The sequence below is a fragment of the Cervus elaphus genome, chromosome 14 (genome assembly GCF_910594005.1).
Source record: "Cervus elaphus chromosome 14, mCerEla1.1, whole genome shotgun sequence".
Classification (NCBI taxonomy): domain Eukaryota; kingdom Metazoa; phylum Chordata; class Mammalia; order Artiodactyla; family Cervidae; genus Cervus; species Cervus elaphus.
Genome location: NC_057828.1, coordinates 41,324,154 through 41,344,750, shown reverse-complemented (window position 1 = coordinate 41,344,750; position 20,597 = coordinate 41,324,154). Strand labels below are relative to the sequence as shown.

Here is a 20,597-nt window from a genome sequence, read left to right as displayed (position 1 = left end):
TTATTAGTTGGAGGCTAATTACTTTACAATATTGTAGTGGTTTTTGCCATACATTGACATGAATCAGCCACAGATTTACATGTGTTCCCCATCCCGATCCCCCCTCCCGCCTCCCTCTCCATCCCACCCCTCTGGGCCTTCCCAGTGCACCAGCCCTGAGCACTTGTCTCATGCAGTGGATCCTTATTTAAAAAACAAAACAAAAACAGACAGTGTTCCAGTGCGGAGGCATGCTCAGGAATGTAAGGCAAGTGAAGGACATAAACATAACAGTAACACCAACATTCTCCAAATGCAGAAAGCAAATAGGGATGGGGAGATTTTAATAACAGAAGGTGGTTAAATTTGTTCATAATATCTCCTTGTATCAGGAGACACAAACAATTGACCAGGTTTTAAAGGAAAAATGAAAGAGAAGAGAGTAAAACATAGACTGTTCAAAAGTACTGACAACGCTGGATGTATTCAAATCAGCGAGGGTCTGCTGGCAGGGACCCTAAATCCTTTTAAAAGTCCAGTTTTCTTAAGGAATCTCAAGAAACTCTTGAAAGAGAGCTAATTTTAGTAATTTTAATAATTTTAGTAGTTTTATTACAAACATGTGATACACAATCAATTAGGACAAGGCTAACAGTTTTGTAAAGTCAGGCATACATGAATGGCATATCCCAGCTTCTGATTGGTTAGAAATCACTGTCCTCCCAAGCCTAGTCCTCCCACCCTGATCTATCATGGTCTTTGTAACACAAGCCTGATGCTTTTTTTAAACTGGGCTATTGTTTGGTCTTTTGAAAGGGTCTCATTTTTTTTCTTTCTGTGTTTGCTTTCATATATCCATATTCCACCCCCACTTCAATACCCAATACCCTGTAGAAATCCTATGCATTAATTGCTGGAAGAAAATCAGCATAACAGCCCATATAATAAGGCTTAATGGGATGTTCATGGCACTAGTGGTTTAGAATCTATAGGCTGAAAATTGCCAACAGTGTTACTGCAATCATTTAACTGTGATTTGACACTATAAGACGCTAGCATGACATCTGAAGCTCTCAGAACTGCCAAAAGGACTGTCCCCACACACATTCAGCCCTCATAACAGCCTTCCTCTGCAGGGAGGGGCAAGCTCCTGGGCTATACTTTGTGGCTGCCTTTGGAAGTCTCTCTCTTTCCCAATAGGATGAGCATCCCCAGTGCCCAGGACCAGCCCACCTGGACAGCACTAGACCCCCCTGGACAAGCACTGGATGAAAGAGAATGTGCAAGGTTCACTGGCTTAAGACCTCCCCTTCTTTTGTACTTTGGGCCAAAAGATGGTGGGAGGCAGCACCAAAGAAAATAGACATGCTTAATCTGAAAGTGATTCTGCCTGCCTCATCATTAGACACAACGTACACGTGAAGAACTCAAGGCTGACCTGTAACCAAGCCAAACCGGAGTGCCCGAGCCATTGTTTACATGCCATCTCATTAAGTCCCATTACAAATGCATCTCCCCTGTGAAGCCCTTCCATTCAGAGGGACATGGGCGGCCCTAGGCTTCTCCAGCATTTAGGTTACTCCACTAGCCTTACAGTGTCACAGCCTAAGAGATCCTGGAGGGTGGGGGCTGTTTCTCACACAGTTCTGTGTGCGACACAGCCTTTAATACATAGTAGGTGCTTAATAATGAGTCATTTGAATGATGAACCCCTGGGGAAACAGATGAAAACTGTTGGGTGGAGAAAGGTGCCTTCAGCTGGCCAGTCAAGACTGCTTCTCATCAGTCACTTCCCTGGGCCTCCTTCTCATGCTAGTAAGTTACAATTTTAGTTCACTGTGTTTTGTAGTAAGCCTCCTTAACTGTAGTGAAATAAAGGCATACAAAAAATAATCCCAATTAAGGCTATGTGTGTCCGTTTAGGGGAGAGGAGTGTGCCCCCAGCAAACACTTCCTCTCCAGCTGGGAGAGACTTGCACGCAGACTCCAGAGTGGCGCCCAGAGGGTCCGGAGCAGCCCAGAAGATGGCATCACCTGAGGGTTTGCTCTGAGGGCTTTCTTGTTTTCTATTTCTGCTTGAATGATGTACCCATCCACGAATTCATTGAAATTTTATTGAGCACTTGATGCCACCCTTATGGCAGAAAGTGAAGAGGACTAAAGAGCCTCTTGATGAGTGTGAAAGAGGTGAGTGAAAAAGGTGGCTTAAAATGCAACATTCAGAAAACAAAGATCTTGGCATCTGGTCCCATCACTTCATGGTGAACAGATGGGGAAAAAGTGGAAGCAGTGACAGATTTTATTTTCTTGGGCTCCAAAATCACTGCAGATGATGACTGCAGCCATGAAATTAAAATATTCTTGCTCCTTGGAAGAAAAGCTATGACAAACCTAGACAATGTATTAAAATCAGAGATGTCATTTTGCCAACAGAGGTCCATCTAGTCAAAGCTATGGTTTTTCCAGTAGTTACGAACAGATGTAAAAGATGGACTGTAAAGAAAGCTGAGCTCCAAAGAATTGATGCTTTCACACTGTGGTGCTAGAGAAGATTCTTGAGAGTCCCTTGGCCTGCAAGATCAAACCAGTTAGTCCTAAAGAGAATCAGTCCTGAATATTCACTGAAAGGACAGATGCTGAAGCTGAAGCTCCAATGCTTCACCTGATTCGAAGTGCTGACTCATTGGAAAAGACCCTGATGCTGGGAAAGATAGAGGGCAAGAGGAGAAGGGGACAACAGAGGACGAGATAGTTAGATAGCATCACAAACTCAATGGACATGAATCTGAGCAAACTCTGTGAGATAGTGAAGGACAGGGAAGCCTGGCGTGCTTCAGTCCATGGAGTCACAAAGAGTCTTACCGGACTTAGCAATTGAACAAGAACAATTTGCAGACCCTGGGGACAAAATGGTAAGCCAAGCAGTCCCAGCCCTACCCTCATGAAGGTTCCAGTTTCTCCTGGAAGAACTGCAGAAGAAAACCAGCAGGCAGTCAGCTTAAACCCAGGCTGTGCTTAGTCACTCAGTCGTGCCCACTCTTAGTGACCCCACAGACTGTAGCCCATCAGGCTCCTGTGTCCAGGCAAGAATACTGGAGTGGGTTGCCATGCCCTCCTCCAGGGGGATCTTCCCAACCCAGGGACAGAACCCAGGTCTCCCGCATTCTTTACCATCTGAACCATCAGGGAAGTCCAGATTCCAGGCTACAAGGACAGAAATAAACACAACCTTGAATCAAATTGCGTTAATGGATACACCTTAAGAATGCTGCTCCCTAGCGCCCCCTGCTGGCCACATCTTGCACCAGCGGCCCCAGGCCAGCACCTTCCGTGCCTGCTCCCGCCACAAGCTTAGCTCTGTGGTTGGCTGCCAGACACACGCCTTCCTGAGAACAAGCTTCTGAGCTGGAGACACCCTTACTCGAGGCTCTAGGAGCTGGAGCACACAGTTTAACGGCAAATCTGGAGTGGACCGGGTTTCCTCAGAGAGAAAGGGGTCTGCACGTCCAGAGTTCCCGGAGGTGGGGACTCTGGGCGCTGGCCGCAGAGGATAGTGAAAGGCAGAAAGGTGAAAAGGGCGGGAGGAGGCAGCCAATCAGATGTTTGCTGCTGTTCAGGGGACTGGAAAGTTTCCTGTGTCGTCTAGTGAGTCCTCTTCTCTGCTTTTAGGAAAATATTTCATGAAAGGATGTAGTTTTCTAAAATCAACTGTGAAAACTCAAGGGTATGCATGAGTTCCCTTCACTTGAAGGCCTTTGTTTAATGGGATTATAGGAAGCTAATTCCTCTATGGCTCGGTCGGTAAAGAATCCGCCTGCAATGCAGGAGAAATAGGAGACATGGGTTCAATCCTTGGGTTGAGAAGATCTCCTGGAGGAGGAAATGGCAACCCACTCCAGTATTCTGGAAAATCCCATGAATAGAGGAGCCTGGCAGGCTACAGTCCATGACGTCGCAGTGTCAGACACGACTGAAGTGACTTAGCACACATGGCAAGGTAGCTCATTTTCCTAGAGCATTGATTCCTGGAAGAAGTGTCTGGAGTCTTTCATGTATTCTGGGCAATTAGTGGGCTCTTGGGTGGACTTGGCTTATGTGAGGAGATGGAAAACCTTGGAATCTGGAGACCCGGTTTTCTTTCTGGTTCTGGCACTCATTGGCTGTGTGACCTTGGGCAAGTTCCTCTCCTTCTCTGGGCCTTCCTTTCTCCTCTGGAAGTACCCTTGTGACTCTAGTGTTCCCTGAAGGCTTTGAGAGGGAGATTCAGGGAGCAAGCAGTGAGCAGAGCTCCAGTGGAGGTGGTGGTAGCAGGTCAGGGGAAGCAGGATGTGGGGGCCTGGTCAGTCCTTATCACATCAGGCTCCAGGGGAAGACAGGACAGTGAACCACAGTGACAGAAAAAAGGTCAACAACCCAACAGTCACATTTCTTTCCCTAAGCACAATGACTTTTGCCAGGAACCATGAAGAACATTGAGAATGATTGCTTTCGCCTGGCATTCAAAAACTGGGTTGGTCCAAGTGAAAATGCCAGGGATTGTTAAACTCTTCACCCCTGACTGGCACCCACACAGCGCAACAGTGACTGGCCTGCAGCTTAGGGGAGATAAAGCGAAAAAGAGATGAAGTGTGGGTAAAAAAATACAAAAATTCACTAAAGGGCAGTGGGAACCGACTGGTAAAGCCCTGAGAAATATAGATTGTGTGTTTCTGGATTATCCAAGGCAGAGCTGTATTGCAAAAAGGAAATCAATATAAGGGAAGTCAGAAAACCTGATTTCTAGTCCTACGTTTGAAGGACAGGGAAGCCTGGTGTGCTGCGGTCCATGGGGTCGCAAAGAGTTGGATATGACTTAGCGACTCAACATCAATCCTGTGTTCTTCGTTTACAAGCAGTGATACTGAGCAAATTGAAAGCAGTAAAAGTACTTACATTTCTCTTTATCCAGAACTCTTTTTCCTCCATGAAGCTGGCAGCCCAAGAATGATCTTAGTCCTTCCAACAGAAAGAAAACATACATAAGAGTAAAGCCAAACAGATTTGAATCGGTTCTTGCTGACTATAAGGTATTTTAAAAAAATCATTTTGGTAATGTTATTATCTGATTCAGGAACCGAGAATAGTAACCTTTAGTTAGCAGTAAACAGACACCTACTTGTAAGTATCTCAAGTTCAAGGCTAACTTAAGAACCAATCAAATAAGAATACACTCTTTAGAGCAAAATATATTTTCTCAGTCTTGAGTCTGCCCCAGGACACATTTGAAATATTTATTTCACTAATACTGAAGATGTTATTGCTATCAGACAACATCAATTGCTTCAATGCAAACATTATTTTAAAAGTTACTGATGAGGCTGTTACACATGTTCTGATTTGTATACTTGATAGATTTCGTTTGTTTTATTGGGGGGGATTTTTCTCTTTAGGTTTATTAATATAAAGCAAGGATTATTAACCTATGGTTCAGAAATCCTGTGAATTTAAATGGAAAAAAATTACATCTTTATTTTTTTTTACCACTTTTAAACTAAAATTGGACTTTAACATTTCCTTCCATAAATCCAAAATTGTATCAGCAGTATCTGTGACTTTGTCACCACCAATAGAGATCATAGACATTTTATATTTCAAATTACAGTTGTTGCAGATAGCATACAACAGCATTTGCACTCAAAACTACTTTGAAATTAGACACACACCCCCCCCCCCGATCTTATTTTAAATACAATAATGAAAAGGACATGAATATTTCAATTTTTTAAATCTTTCAGTAGTAGTATTTAAATATCATATGTTTTCTTTACAATCCTATATACATTTAAAAACATCTTCCTGGGAAGGGGTCCACAGATGTCATCAGCGAGACTGATGGCATTTGCACACTCACGAGTGCACACTCATAGTAAGAGAAGTAGTCTAGAGGGGATCATTGACTTTGGTGCCTGAGATACAAGACCGAAGTCAGAAAGTCCTCCTGGAGACACGCCCACTCTTGTTTTATAGTGAGGGACAGGGGAAGAATTCTGCTTCCAACTGCTTTTAGAGGATGGCTATTCCCCGAAACCTGGTGGCATTTTGCACTTGTACCCTGCCCAGCCGCTTTCATCTCTGTCAGTGCTACAGGGACAGAGGGGCCTGTCTTAACTATGGATGTATCCTCATTTTCTAGGACAGGGCTTGACACAGAGCGGGTTCTCGAGAAACTTTGCAGAGTACATGGAAATATGAACTAGAAATAAATCCTTGTTGAAACAGACACACAAGTAGTGGTGCTGGATGAAGTGGGCTCGTGTGAGGGTGTGTGAGAAAACAGGCCGGGGATACAGGGACTGTGTTGGGGGGTGTGGGCTGCGGAAAGTGGGGCATTCTTTTTTAAAAGAAATTCAAAACAGACTTCTAGAAGGTCATTTTTTAAGAATCTTGCTGGCAGTGTGAAAACACCCCCCCCCGCCCCCGCCTGTGCATGGCCCCACCCGGCCTCACGTGGCCACCTCATTCTCCCCCCACGCAGGGCTGGCTCCTGGCATATATGAGTCTCTGTGGAGCTGGGGCAGGAACCAGCAAGGCCCATCCAGACACCTCTCAGCGAGGGGAGAGTGTCTGAGGAGCCTCACCCAGGCTCTGCACTGAGGGCCTCCGAACACATCGCTGCCACCACAGTCCCAAGATGCCAGCAGTCCAGCTGCTACTGCTGGCCTGCCTGGTGGGGGGTGTGGGGGCCAGGACAGCCAAGTTCCAGAAGGCCAACGACCAGAGTGGCCGATGCCAGTACACCTTCAGGGTGGCTAGCCCCAGTGAGTCCAGCTGCCCTGAGCAGGACCAGGCCATGTCAGCCATCCAGGAGCTGCAGAGAGACAGCAGCGATCAGCGTGCCACCCTGGAGGCCACCAAGGCCCGCCTCAGCTCCCTAGAGGCCATCCTCCACCGCCTGACCTCCGGCCAGCCCACTGGGCCCTTGGAGACCCAGCAGGGGCTGCAGAAGGAGCTGGAAGCCCTGAGGAGAGAGCGAGAACAGCTGGAAACCCAAACCCGGGAGCTGGAGTCAGCCTTCAGCAACCTCGTCCGTGACAAGTCGGCTCTGGAGGAGGAGAAGAGGCGGCTGCAGGCGGAGAACAAGGATCTGGCCAGGAGGCTGGAAAGCAGCAGCCAGGTGGTTGCAAGCCTGAGGAGGGGCCAGTGTCCCCAGGCCCACAGCAGCTCTCAGGACGTGCCATCAGGCTCCAGGGAAGGTAAAGTGGGGTGAAGGTGACAGGATTCATGGTGACCTATTACAGGTGGCCCAGGCCTATCCTTCCTACCCTATCCTTTCTCCCAGAGACTCACATGTAGCATGAGGCAGACAAATGAAGGAGGGCAAAGCAACCACTTTCACATATTCCTAGTACATTAGTTCCTGAAAATTCTGTTGAGGTTAGTGGTTCTGGGTTCTTGTGCTCACCCGTGACAGTTTTCACCATTCACAGCAAAATGAGAAATAGAAGGACCAGATGAGATGCCTATATATACGGTCAGTAGAAAGTTGCCAACTCTCCTTTTAGAAAACTCTCCTTTTGTGAATCTTTGTTCAGAGGTTATTGATTCTTGCCTTTTGTTGTTAAAATGACCTCTATTTACGAAATGATTATAGGTGATAGGGTTTTTTTTATGTCCTTCCTTAGCAAAATAAAGAGGCAGCAATCCTTTTGTGCGTTCCCTCACTATGTTGTTTTGGAAGTTTTCCTGCTCTTTGGGTAATCTGATAGGGATTGACTTAAATCTGTAGACTGCTTTGGGTAGTATTGCCATTTTAACAGGATCGATGCTGGAAGTTTTCCAGCTCTTGATTCAGTCTGAGAACCTCTGCCTTTAAGTCAGTTTGAGGTGGCTTTTGCTACCTCAGATGCTGTTCTGTTCATCCTGCCTCTGCCAGAAGGTGAGTCCCTGAGTGTCTGGGCTGGGGGCGGGGGCTCTTCTCAGTAGCTGGGAAGACAGTATCTTTGTTACTTTTTGTGAAATTGTGCTCCCAAATATTTGCTGTTTAATAAGTTTTCCAGTCATGAGGAAATAAACAAGCAAATCCAATTATGGGACAACTACCCTAGTGTCTTCAAAGATGTTGACATCAAGAAAGAAAAAAAGGGAGGTGGGGGACCTTGTTTTCGATTAAAGGGGACCTTAGAGATGTGGTGACCAAGTGCAGTGCGTGACCCTGGAGGGGCTCCTGCATCCAGGGACACAAGGCTGCAGAGAACAGGTTTGGGATCCTTGAAGAAATTTGAATATAGACTACTTATCAGATTACATTATTGGGTTAGGTTCAGTTTCTTGGATGAGAGATGGTAGTGTGGTTATGAAGAATAGCGCTGTTCTAAGGAGATACATACTCAAGTACTTAGGTGTGAGGTGTCAGAATGTCTACAGTTTACTTTAAAATGGTCTGACAAAGATTATGAATATATAAAGAGAGAAAGAAAAAGAATACAAATTGACAAAGTCTGAACAATTGGTAAATCTAAGTGAACAGCACATAGGGGTTTATTGTATTAATACTATTCTTTCAACTTTTCTAAAGGTTTGAAAATCTTCAAAATAAGATGATGGGAAACTGTTTTTTAAAGAGAGGCAGGTGTGAGATCAGAAAACCCAAGGGTTGATGCCTGGGTATGACCTCAGGCAAGTCATCTAGTCTCTGCATCGTGGTTTCTCACCTATAACGTGGCAATGAAAAGTCCTATGATAAATAATGATTTTGGTGGGGTTCAAGGGAAATGACTCTAAGGTATAAAGGATTTTTAAAATTTTTATATTGCTAGAGTTGGAAGAGATTCAGTTCTAAATTTTCTTTTTAAAAATGTATATTTATTTGGCTGCTTTGGGTCTTGTTTGCAGTGCACGGGATCTTTGGGTGTGGCATGTGGGATCTAGTTCCCTGACCAGGGATCGAACCCAGACACCCTGCACTGGGAGCATGGAGTCTTAGCCACTGGACCACCAAGGAAGTCCCCTAAATTTTACAGTGAAGGAAAGTAAGATGCCAAGGGACCCCAGGTTGAAGAGCTGATCAGTGATAGAGCTAAGATTTGTTGAACTTGGTCTTTCAGCACTAATGAAAGAATTATTATAAATACAAGTGTTAATGAGGCACTATGTATTTCAGACTGTTTACTGAATGAACGAAAGCAGTGTGTGTTTATGAAAATAGAGGCAACTTTTTTTTTATTGTCTTGTGGTCATTTAACAAATCTTTGGAAATTTATTCTATGTGTTCTCTGATTTTATATTTCTTTTTGTCCTTTCCAGCCGCTCTACTTTTCAAATCAAGACAACAGCCTATTAGAGTGAAGTCCAGACTTGGAAGCTCTTTTCTAGCAGTGGGATTTTCGTGAGCAGGAAATTACATTAGTACAAGAATGTAGAGATGGAAAGGGGGCCTCGAGAGCATCTGGCATCTCTGGCTCATTTGGGCAGATGTGGAAACTGAGGCCCACAGAGGTCACTCAGTGGTCCCCAGTTGCCAGCCCATTGGTGGCAGAGCTGGGACTAGAATTCAGCCCTACCTTGAGGTTCAGAGGCTCCTAGGACCCTGATGGGACCTCTAGTTTGTAGAACCTAAAGATGAAAGACAAGGGTTACATTGAAGTGACAGGGAAAGGAACACTTGGAAAAGAAGATGTGCTTCATGGTCCTAGATTTGAGAGTAAAGGGTGCTTTGGGTGCTGGGCCTCAGATGTGGGTGTACCATATGCAGGGGAGGCAATACCTGGGGAATGGAGGGTGGGGGGTGAGAGCTTACTGGGTGAGCAGGGGAAAGGCCTAAGTAGGTGGACTTTTTCTTACTCCACCTGTAATTCAAACTGTCACCACCACTTTATTGGGTAATTGTTACATAGGGAAAAAAGTCTCCATAGAATTATGGAAGACACTTGCTTTTGCGTGTGTGTGTGTGTGTGTGTGTGTGTGTGTGTGTGTGTATGAGTTGAAATAAAACACACATATAAAATGTTGTATTAATAGTTTTGTAGTGAGATGTCTGGAGGGACTTCCCAAGTGGTCCAGTACTTGAGACTCCCTGCTTCCTATTGCAGGGGGCATGGGTTCGATCCCTGGTCAGGGAATTAAATCCCACATGCCTCACAACCCAGCCCAAAAATTTAATAAAATGTCTGGAAATCTTTTAAATAACCCCTAAGTAGAAAACACAGATTATTAGTGAAAAATTAGAGTTGCTTGCAGAGTCACAAGAGAAGCCCTACTTCCTCCTTTATTTCTCCTCTGCTTTGGACTCGTCGTCTCAGAGAACAGAGTCCAGCATGTGGGCTTGTGGCAGCGTTTGTATGGCCACATCCCAGGGAGAAGCATCAGGGCTGGGGGGAATGTGACAGGGAGGGAAAGAGAACCAACAAGGGGTGGCGGTGAGGGGCGTTCTCCAGCGGGTCCCCATGGGGGGCAGCAAAGGCTCGACCCCACGGGGCTTGAGGAGCGGAATGCAGCAGAGGAAGGGAGCACTCCTCCCTGGATCCCATGCTCTGTTGGCCAGGGATCATCCTATGGGATGTATCGCATTTCCCTGATCCACAGATGGAGGTACCTGGCTGGTTCTTGCAGAGCCCTCCAGGCTCCTCTGTCCATGGATTTCTCCAGGCAAGAATACTGGAGTGGGTTGCCATGCCCTCCTCCAGGGGGTCTCCCTGACCCAGGGATCGAACCCAGGATGCAGAGGATGACCACCAACTGGAGGTAAAGTGGAAAGCACGCACTGAGGTGTCTGGCACACAGTGACCAGCCAGGGAATGGACTCTAACTACGAAGGGCTTCTTTTGCTGGAGTTAAAAATGTCATTTATAGATCAAAACGTCAACACGTATGTATCGTTTCCGTAACACGGGTTGATTCCAGAGACAATAGGTGTTGGAGCAGCACTCAGGAGAGTAGTCTGCTAGCAAATCTTCAGTTTCCTAGAGTATTCATGACAACCTGTGACTTTGTCAGCACCCTTCTTTTTCCTCATCTTCTTCATGACCTAACTTTTTAGGCAGATAGAAAATAGCTACAATAATTATTATAATGTCATTTGCATATACATGTTATGCAACCTTATGTACCATATATATATATATATATTGCCTGTGTGTATGTGTGTGTGTGCGCACATGGTATATAAACAAGTTAATCAACTCAGGTTAAGCTCTCTAGCATGTGTCTATAAAGCAGTGGTGAGGGAGTCAGGACAGAGCATGAAGAAAATATTTCCAAAATTTTGTAACCGATGTGAACTTTTCAACCATAGAAAGACTGGATTTTCATAGAAACAACCCCCTAAAATTTTTTAGCTGTCCGATACAATATAGTTCTTAATCTTTTCATAACCTCTTTTTGTTTCCCCCCTACACACATTCAGAATGAAATTTGAGTGATTCTGAAACATTCCAGAGAAACTTTAGCTTTTTGTTACATTTTTTATTGAGGACCATTTCATTTTCAGTTTGAGCTAAGACTTCTGAGGCTCAGAGAGTTTGAGGAACTTGTCCAAAGTCACACAGTTGGTACATGGCTGGACAGAATTAGGAAAGTATGACTTCTAGCCCTGCCAGGCCCCTTCACACAACAGCTACCCTGCGTTTTGGGCTCTGTATCCTCTCCCACAGGCTTCAGTTCTCATGCCCGGCTCTGCTCTGGGAATCTGACTGTTGCCAGATGCTCCTGGCTGACACAGCCACGCAGCAGCCAGCAGGCTTGCAAGCCAGCCATCCCACCTGCCAAGTGAGAACTGGCCTTGCAGTCATTCTGGAAGCTTTTCCCTGACATTATGTTTTATTGTGACTCTTGTTTACTCCAAAGAAAGCCATGAGGCGTGGTTCCTGCAAAAAGTGATTAAAGGGGTTGGATTGGGGGGGAGGCAGGCAGAAAGGCCCCTGGTCAGAGCCCTGAGGGCCTTGGTGGGACCAGGAAAGGAACTGGGAACCAGTCAGGCATGTGTAGGGGGAGAAGAGTTGATGGCAAGATAGCTCTTTGGGTGCACCACCTGGGAGCTGTGTATGTGTGAGTCATCCACTGGAATCTGAGTCAGCTCCAGGAGTGGGTCACTGCCCCTATCCAAAGAGCTAAGCAGCACCTTCCAGGCTCTTGTAGAGCTTCTGGTAGCAGTCTGGGTTCAACCTGGAGTCAGAAACCACACAGCAGACTAAGTCAGGGATGCTTCACATAAAGAATAACTGATGAAAGAGAAGCAACTATGAGACAAAGTAAACTCCGCTTGGCACCCTAGGTCTGCGTGAGGGGAACCAGAGGGAGCACAGTCTTGGAATGGTCCTGGCTTCATGGTCAACCCATGAGACAGCAGAGAGGCTGGTTGGTTAGCCTGAGCTGGAGCTTGAAAGGCCACCTCTTGAGTCTGAGCCAGGCTGCAGGAGCCCTGCAGAGCCTGTGTGGGGGCTTGCAGAGGTCCACAGAGTAGGGGGGTCTCTGTGCAGGGACTCGGGGTGCCATGTAGCAAGGGCTGTGGAAAGGTTATGGCCAATCTGAGGTGGCAAGGTCACAGAGGAACCAGGCCCTGGGCTCGTGCCTGGGCAGGGCTCCACCAGCTGCCCTAACACTGGTGCCCACCAGCCCAGCCCCTGCAGGAGACCCACTCACCTCCCCTGCAGTGTCCCTCCAGCACCCTCTACTGAGAAAGCTCAGCATTGTGCTCACTTTAGAAGAGAAATGCCTTGTGTTTTAGAGAGCATCTATGAAAGGGTGCATCATCTATGCATTCAGCGCTGACAGGCAACACATTTGTAACTGACACACAACCCCACCATAGGGTGGAAAGGTTCACAGCTGCCATGACCATGACAGATGTGGGTTCAAGTCCCAGTCCCACCACTTACCAACTGTGTGACCTTGGGCAAATAACTTAACCTCTCTGAGCCTGTTTCCTCTGCTGCGAAGTGAGGATCATAACATTCCCTTTGAGGACTGCTATGTGGAATACAAGAGCCTAGGATGGTACCTGGCTCATAGGAGGCACTGAGTAAGTGGCCATAGTTACATTAGGTGCAGACTGCAGTTCTAAAGCCTTATTCTATATTTCTCTAAAACTTGTGAAGGCAACAGATCACATAAATAATTTATATAAAACTGCTTTGAAATGTGGAAAGAGCTATAAATACCTCTTAATCATCTCTTCACAAATAAACTGTTTTTCAGTATTTCAGTGCCAGTACTTTAGCTGTCTTCAAGGAAGTTACCTGGGAAAATGCCTGTAACTTTGGGTTCCTCCCCCTTCACATTTCTTTATTCCCTGTGGCTAAAGATGGGGTTTTTCTTTTTTATTTCTCTCCCTCTTGTTTGGCTAAACTACACAGCTTGTGGGATCTTAGTTCCTCAACCAGGGACTGAACCTGAGTCCCCTTGCATTGAAAGCACAGAGTCTTAACCACTGGACCACCAGGAAAGCCCCCATTTTTCTTAATTTTCTTCTCACTGACTGGCAGGTATATGCCTCTACTTTTCTCACTATACATCTTTTTTTTTTTTTCAGTAAAATTTCTCACTGAATTATATGACCATCCTAGTTACATTCAGAGAGTGAAATAATTTGTATCAGATGCACAGAGGAAGGAGCTGGGTGCAGGGGAGGGCGAGCTCACAGTGACCCTCGATGGATGGCAACTGTGGGTCACGGAGCTGACAAGCAGGGAGCTAGAGAGGGGCGAGGGAATGCTCTAGCTTTGCACAGATGCCATTGCGATGATATTTCTCACTCACCTGAAACCTCACCTCCACAGCTCTGCAGACAGGGAGGTGATTCGGGGAACCGAATTAATGTCCCAAGACTCCCCAGGAACCATTTGGATCAAATGTTTCTGATTCCCAAAATGAACCCATGTTACTTCTTGGCCAAGAGGACTTGCCAGACTGTGAATTCCTCTGGGAATTCTGAAGGGAACCAGGGAACCAACTGTATCTTATTCACCCTTTTTCTCCGTATCTAGCCTTGCATGTCTGGAGAAGGAAATGGCAACCCACTCCAGTATTCTTGCCTGGAGAATCCCAGGGACGGCGGAGCCTGGTGGGCTGCCGTCTACGGGGTCGCACAGAGTGGGACACGACTGAAGCGACTTAGCAGCAGCAGCAGCCTTGCACATCAGAGGTGCTCCAGAGGGGCTGGCTGATGGGATGGATCAATAGCTTGCCCAGGCTGCAGACAAGGAAGACCTTCCACACCCCTAGGGGTGCTCCCAGTTACCCCTGGAGTTTGGGTGTATAACCAGGATGACCTCAACTGGTTACACATTTTGACTTAGAGCTTTTAACTGCTCAGGCAGCCCAGCCTAGGAACATTCGCGGGTGTGAGGATGTCGCCCCCCACTCCCCACCCTCACCCCCACCCCCGGGCAGACACACTTTCCAGGAGGTCAAGTGAACAGCTGCACTAAAGGAAGGGTGGAGACTGCGTTGGGGATCAGGGTTCGGGGATCAGGATGAGTCAGGGCTGGCTGTGCTGCCGGGCCACACAAAAATACCACCCCCGGAGCCCTGGCCCAGCCCAAGCCTCAGGGCTTCTTAGCTGGGTGCTTTCCCTGCCTCCTTCCAGGGAGAGACATTTCCAGTACTGTAGTTCACCGAAGCTAAACTCCATAGACTGTAGCCCACGGGGCTCCTCTCTCCATGGAATTCTCAGGCAAGAACCCTGGAGTAGGTTTCCATTTCCTTTTCCAGGGGATCCTTCCAATCCAGGTATTGAACTCCTGCATTGCAGGCAGATTCTTTACCATCTGAGACACCAGGGAAGTGCTTCATTGAAGCTAAATACCAGCAACCATGAGAGGGCGCCTTGATTCCAGACATGAGAAAATGTGAAAGAATGTGTGGCTTAAAGGTTACTGAAATGTGGGCACATCCAGGAGGGCTGAGTTCCATTACCTGAGAGGTCAATTTAGAAGGGTTAAGCTAACAAGTGATGAAAGACAGAGAATGTCTTCCTGACTCTCTGGGCTGTAGCCTCAGGCATTGCACTGACCACCCTACCCCACCGTCCTGCACACCGGGGAACTCTGGGCTGGGAGCCAGGTCCGATTGCCTGACGTGGTCTGCAAGAGGAAAGGCCGATGATTTAAGCATATCTTTTTTATTCCAATACTTTGACTTTTGGCCTTGCTGCTACAGAAGGGACTGCCTCTCACAGGGTAGTATTTCTAACGATAATATATAACTCAACTGTAAGCACATCTCTCAGATGCAAACCAACCAATCCAGAGCCCACAACCTATCCTCTCTTCCTTCAAACTCACACTCAGGGCCACTATTCCTCCACCCTGATCAATGGGGGCCAGGTACCAGACAACTGGGGACAACTCCTAGGGACAGCTTCAAAACCTTGCAGAAATTATCCAAAGTAACCAATCCTAAACCTGATTATCTTGCCTCACTCATTCCTTCCCTTGGAAATCACAGTAAAGTGCTCGCCCATGTTCCCCCTCCCTCCTAACCAATTCTGGTGCTTCCCTGGGTGGCCCCCTGTGGAGTCATGTGCCCCTTCCTCTAGAGATCAGTGAGTCTAACAACTGTCTTTTCAATGGCAATGTCTCCTGATCTGTTGGCCTCACCATTGTCGTTGTTAGTCTGAGTCATGGACTGTAATTGACCCCATGGACTGTAATCCACCAGGCTCCTCTGTCCATGGGATTTCCCAGGCAAGAATACTGGAGTGGGTTGCCATTTCCTCCTTCAGGGAATCTTCCCAACCCAAGGATCGAACTCTCATCTCCTGTATTGCAGGTGGATTCTTTACCACTGAGCCACCCGGGAAGCCTGTTGACCTCACCATATGTGAACCATAATCCATCCCACATTTTAAAACAGCTACTCCTGTTATATTCAAGGGCTGCTATATGCCATAATGCTAATCAAAGAAGTAATAGCAGTGACTTAATATTTAACCAATGTCATCCACACCTCTCCCCTTCTCCATGGTTCAAACCCCTACCAAATTCCTATAGGAATCCTTCCTTGTCCAAAGCTAGCTTTGGAAAGGGATCTGACAGAATATGTTACGTCTTACAGACACATCTGTATTGTGATGGGGGGGGGGGGGAAAGCAAGTCATGCAGGGAATTTGTTCATTGTTGAATTTCAGACATCCCAGAAGATGCTAAGGATCTTCCCAATATCCTAGCATCAGACCTCACCTACTCATAAATCAAACCTTCTAATGGGAACCATTTTAACTGTGTACAAGCTTACTTTACTTTGAATAATATACTCTGTGCTAGGCATGTTGCTATCCAATTTATTATTTGTGAGCTTTTTATTATGGGCTTCCCAGGAGACGCAGGGAATGGGGGTTCAATCCTGAGCCAGGAAGAGCCCCTGGAGAAGGAAATGGCAACCCACTGCAGTATTCCTGTCTGGGAAATCCCATGGACAGAAGAGCCTGGCGGGCTACAGTCTGTGGGGTCACAAGAAGTTGGACATGACTTAGCGACTGAGTACCCATGCACGGGTTTTTTATTATGGAATTTTTCAAACATTCACAAAAGTAGAGAGAATAACACAAACCCTAACATGCCCATCACCCAGCTCTGACAGCTGTCAGCCCAGCCCAGTCTTGTTTCACTGTCCTTCCCCCTCCCCAACCCCACTTATTATCTTAAAACCAATCTCAAACATGGTCATATCTTTGAAACCCTATTTAAATCCCATCCTCAATATAGTCTAGCTTTAGACCTTCTTCCTCACAGTACAGTGTTGTCTCTTTTTTTTAATACAGTTGCTAAATGGAATCTGGAGAAGGTGGACTTCCAGGAACTGAAGTCAGAGTTAACAGAGGTTCCTGCTTCCCAAATCTTGAAGGAGAGCCTGTCCGGCCATCCCAGGAATGAAGAGGAAGGCACTGGTATGGAGTTAAGTTTCTCCTCTTCTGTACCCACATGGTCTAGTTCTGTGCTCAGAGTTGGTCAGTTCACTATGCGGGAGGCGGGTGGACAAGTAACCTCCCTGGGGGCAGAGGCAGGAAAGGGGAAAAAGAACAGAACCCCTTTTCTGCTCCCTTTCCAGGGTATACTGGCAGGGAGTCGGTCTTTCCTAGCAAAGCTCTGTATTTTGTCACTTACACTTTTCATGGAGACTGCACTGCCCCAGGGGAAGATGAGAGATGTATCCGTTTTTCCCACTTGGTTGTCATATGGATTGCGTCTGAAAAATGACATTTTTCAAGTTGATCCTTCATATCTTTATCTTGGGGCCAGACAGACACCATGTACCATCCCAGCATACTGTTAACTGAAGGTATCCTTCTTTAATTTTGGGTACTGAGGAAAAGTAGCATTGCCCCTCTCCAAGGTATTCCCTGAAAGCCTGACTTTAAGATGATGAAGACTCTGTCTTTCAGAAACAGGGACTATCGGTAATATTGACAGTTATTGCTAGCACAGAAAGGCATGCAGGAGGATGGGGAGTTTTAAAATATTCAAAATAAGGTTCCTTGAGATATGGGCAACAAAGAGCTTCCACTTTCTCTAAGAAAACTGAGATACCCATTATAATACAAAGATGTGTTGTGATTCAAATAGTTCTCAAACATCTCATTTTAAAAATCATATTCAGATTTTATTATATTAAAATGATGGCTGAAGTATGTGGTCCATTGGGGAAGGGCTTGAAAAACTTTGTTTTATTGAGATTATTATAATGATTTGATTTTATCTCACTGTTTATAATTATAAAATAAACCAGACATAAAAATCATAAAGAGTAATATAATGAACACCATGAGAACTTGCCCAGGTTTAGAAAAATATACAAATATAGTGTGAAGCGCTCTGTGCAGCCTTTATCTTTACAACCAATACCAAGTTGGGGTATTTATTGAAAACAATCCACATATAAGTGGACTCATATAATTCAAGCCTGTGTTGTTCAAAGGTCAGCTGTACTTGGATTCACATTACATGGTGATCAAATAATATTTCCTGGGCATTTACTCTATACCAAGCACTTAACATGTATAATTACTTGTAAAATTTACAACCCTACTACCCAAAACATTACTCTTATCTCCCTTTACAAATGAGAATACTGAATCTTAGAGAGTTAAGTAACTTATTGAAAGTCACACAAATGGCAGATGGCAGAGCCCAGGGTTTTTTTTTTTTTGGCATTTTATTTACTAGTGTCGGGGCTTCCCTAGTGGCTCAGATGCTAAAGAATCTGCCTGCAGTGCAGGAGACCTGGGTTCAATCCCTGGCTCAGGAAGCTCCCCTGGAGGAGGGAATGGAACCCACTCCAGTATTCTTGCCTGAAGAATTCCATGGACAGAGGAACCTGAAGGGCTACAGCCCATGGGGTCACAGAGAGTCAGACTAGACTGAGTGACTAACACTTTCACTAACACTTTAAGAATGTTAACTTTTAATGTCATTCACTAGCCAGGATAAAGTTTGAGGAAAATATTTGAGGACAGTTTGGAGTATTGTGGAAAATGATATTTCATAATCTGAAACCACCCATTTGTGCTTCTCTGGACTGGCAAATAGAGGCCTGGGGTGGGGGGCAAGTGTGCCTCAGTTTCCTCCCCAACAACTGAATTTTTATAATATCTCAAAATTGAGGGGGCTTCACTGGTGGCTCGGACAGTAAAAAAAAATCTGCCTGCAATGCAGGAGATGTGGGTTTGATCCCTGGGTCAGGAAGATCCCCTGGAGAAGAAAATGGCAACCCACTCCAGTATTCTTGCCTGGAGAATCCCTTGGACAGAGGAGCCTGGCAGGCTGCAGTCCATGGGGTCAGAGAGTTGGACACGACAGAGCCACTGACTCTCTCTCTCTCTCTCTCTCTCTCTCTCTCACACACACACACACACACACACACAGAAAAAAAAAAAAAAAAAAAGCTTAGGTTTAAACCTGGACTGCCTGTCTCTGGGGTTCTCACTTGTGCGGGCTCTGCCATGCTCCACATCCTGGAACGATGGTGAATACAAGCTGTTAACTTTGTTTTCATTCACCAGGATGCGGAGAACTGGTTTGGGTAGGAGAACCTGTCACTCTGAGAACAGCTGAAACCATCACGGGCAAGTACGGCGTGTGGATGAGAGACCCCGAGGCCGCCTACCCCTATACCCGGGAGACCACCTGGAGAATCGACACGGTGGGCACGGACATCCGCCAGGTGTTTGAGTACGACCTCAGCAGGCAGTTCGCGCAGGGCTACCCGTCCAAGGTGCACGTGCTGCCCCGGCCTCTGGAGAGCACGGGCGCCGTGGTCTACCGGGGCAGCCTCTACTTCCAGGCGGCCGAGTCCAGGACGCTGCTCCGGTACGACCTGCGCGCCGAGACGCTGAAGGCGGAGAAGGAGATCCCCGGGGCCGGCTACCACGGGCAGTTCCCCTATTCCTGGGGCGGCTACACCGACATCGACCTGGCCGTGGACGAGACAGGCCTCTGGGTCATCTACAGCACCGAGGCGGCCAAAGGCGCCATCGTCCTCTCCAAGCTGAACCCGGAGACGCTGGAGCTCGAACAGACCTGGGAGACCAACATCCGCAAGCAGTCTGTCGCCAACGCCTTCATCATCTGTGGCACCTTGTACACGGTCAGCAGCTACTCCTCGCCCGACGCCACTGTCAACTTCGCCTATGACACGGGCACGGGGAGCAGCAAGGCCCTGACCGTCCCGTTCAAGAACCGCTACAAGTATAGCAGCATGATCGACTACAACCCCCTGGAGAGGAAGCTCTTTGCCTGGGACAACTTCAACATGGTCACCTATGACATCAAGCTCTCCCGAATGTGAAAAGCTGCCAAGCTGTCAGAAAAGGCAGAAGGAGATGATGTTCAGGGCTCTTGAAGGGAGAGCCAGTCAGCCAAGGCCCACACAGCTTTCCTCTGCTCTCCAAGCTTGCATTAACCCAGAAGAATGTGCATGGTCACCAGGTCTGACTGGGTGGGAAGAGCCTTCTGGGGATTGAGACGATTCCACGTTATCATAGATATTCTTTTCCTCTGTCTGCTCTTAAAGGGATACTTAATCAAAATAGTGTGACTTTCTGGTGATTTGAGGCAAAAGCTATAATGTGTAGGGGGTTTCTTCATGAAAACCACAAGACTTTTGATAAATGGGCCTCACTGGCTAAAGAATGTATGTTTGGAGAGGAGGTTGGGAAAAACAGGTTGCCCCACAGGGAACCCAGGGCCAACGCCTGCCCTTGCATGTTGCCTGGTTACCATGAGCTATAATAACAAACAGCACTTCTAAAGGAAAAGGGATAGTTCTTGTGGCAGCATGAACATGCATAATATGTGTTTACTATAGTTGGCTTCTAATGCTTCAGGTGGATCCAGTTGTGTATGACAGAATCTTTGCCCCATGAAATAAAATAATCTTACACAATGTTCTCCTTGAACTTTGTGTGATAGTTTGTGGAAGAGAAGAGTACAGATTCTAACCATCAGATAATTCCTTTGGGTTGGGAGCGGTGATTGCAGGATGCTAAAGTTATGTAGTGTGTGTGTGTGTGTAACTGAAAGGTTTGTGCCTGGTTTTGAGGTCTTGCCCATGATGACACCAGGCAAACTGAGGAGTTCATTCCTTCCCACCCCCATCTCCTTTTGCTTTTGATCCTTCTCAAACAATCCATCTTTTCTCCAACTTAC

The 20,597-nt window shown here is 46.5% G+C and overlaps 1 protein-coding gene across 1 annotated transcript; it reads left to right on the top strand.

Moving 5' to 3' along the window:
• Window positions 1-6,508: 6,508 nt before the first annotated feature.
• On the top strand, window positions 6,509-20,347 carry MYOC (myocilin). The gene is made up of 3 exons (XM_043924071.1): window positions 6,509-7,211; window positions 16,715-16,840; window positions 18,953-20,347. Exons 1-3 carry the CDS (start codon window positions 6,650-6,652, stop codon window positions 19,735-19,737), a joined length of 1,473 nt encoding a protein of 490 aa, XP_043780006.1. The 5' UTR covers window positions 6,509-6,649; the 3' UTR covers window positions 19,738-20,347.
• The last annotated feature ends 250 nt before the right edge of the window (window positions 20,348-20,597 follow it).

Bases quoted from the DNA above. Each gene is read 5' to 3' on its own strand.
- MYOC (XM_043924071.1), top strand. From the start codon at position 6,650: ATGCCAGCAGTCCAGCTGCTACTGCTGGCCTGCCTGGTGGGGGGTGTG. The intron at 7,212-16,714 runs GTAAAGTGGGGT...TTTTTAATACAG, and splicing joins GCCATCAGGCTCCAGGGAAG to TTGCTAAATGGAATCTGGAG. The intron at 16,841-18,952 runs GTATGGAGTTAA...TTCATTCACCAG, and splicing joins GAATGAAGAGGAAGGCACTG to GATGCGGAGAACTGGTTTGG.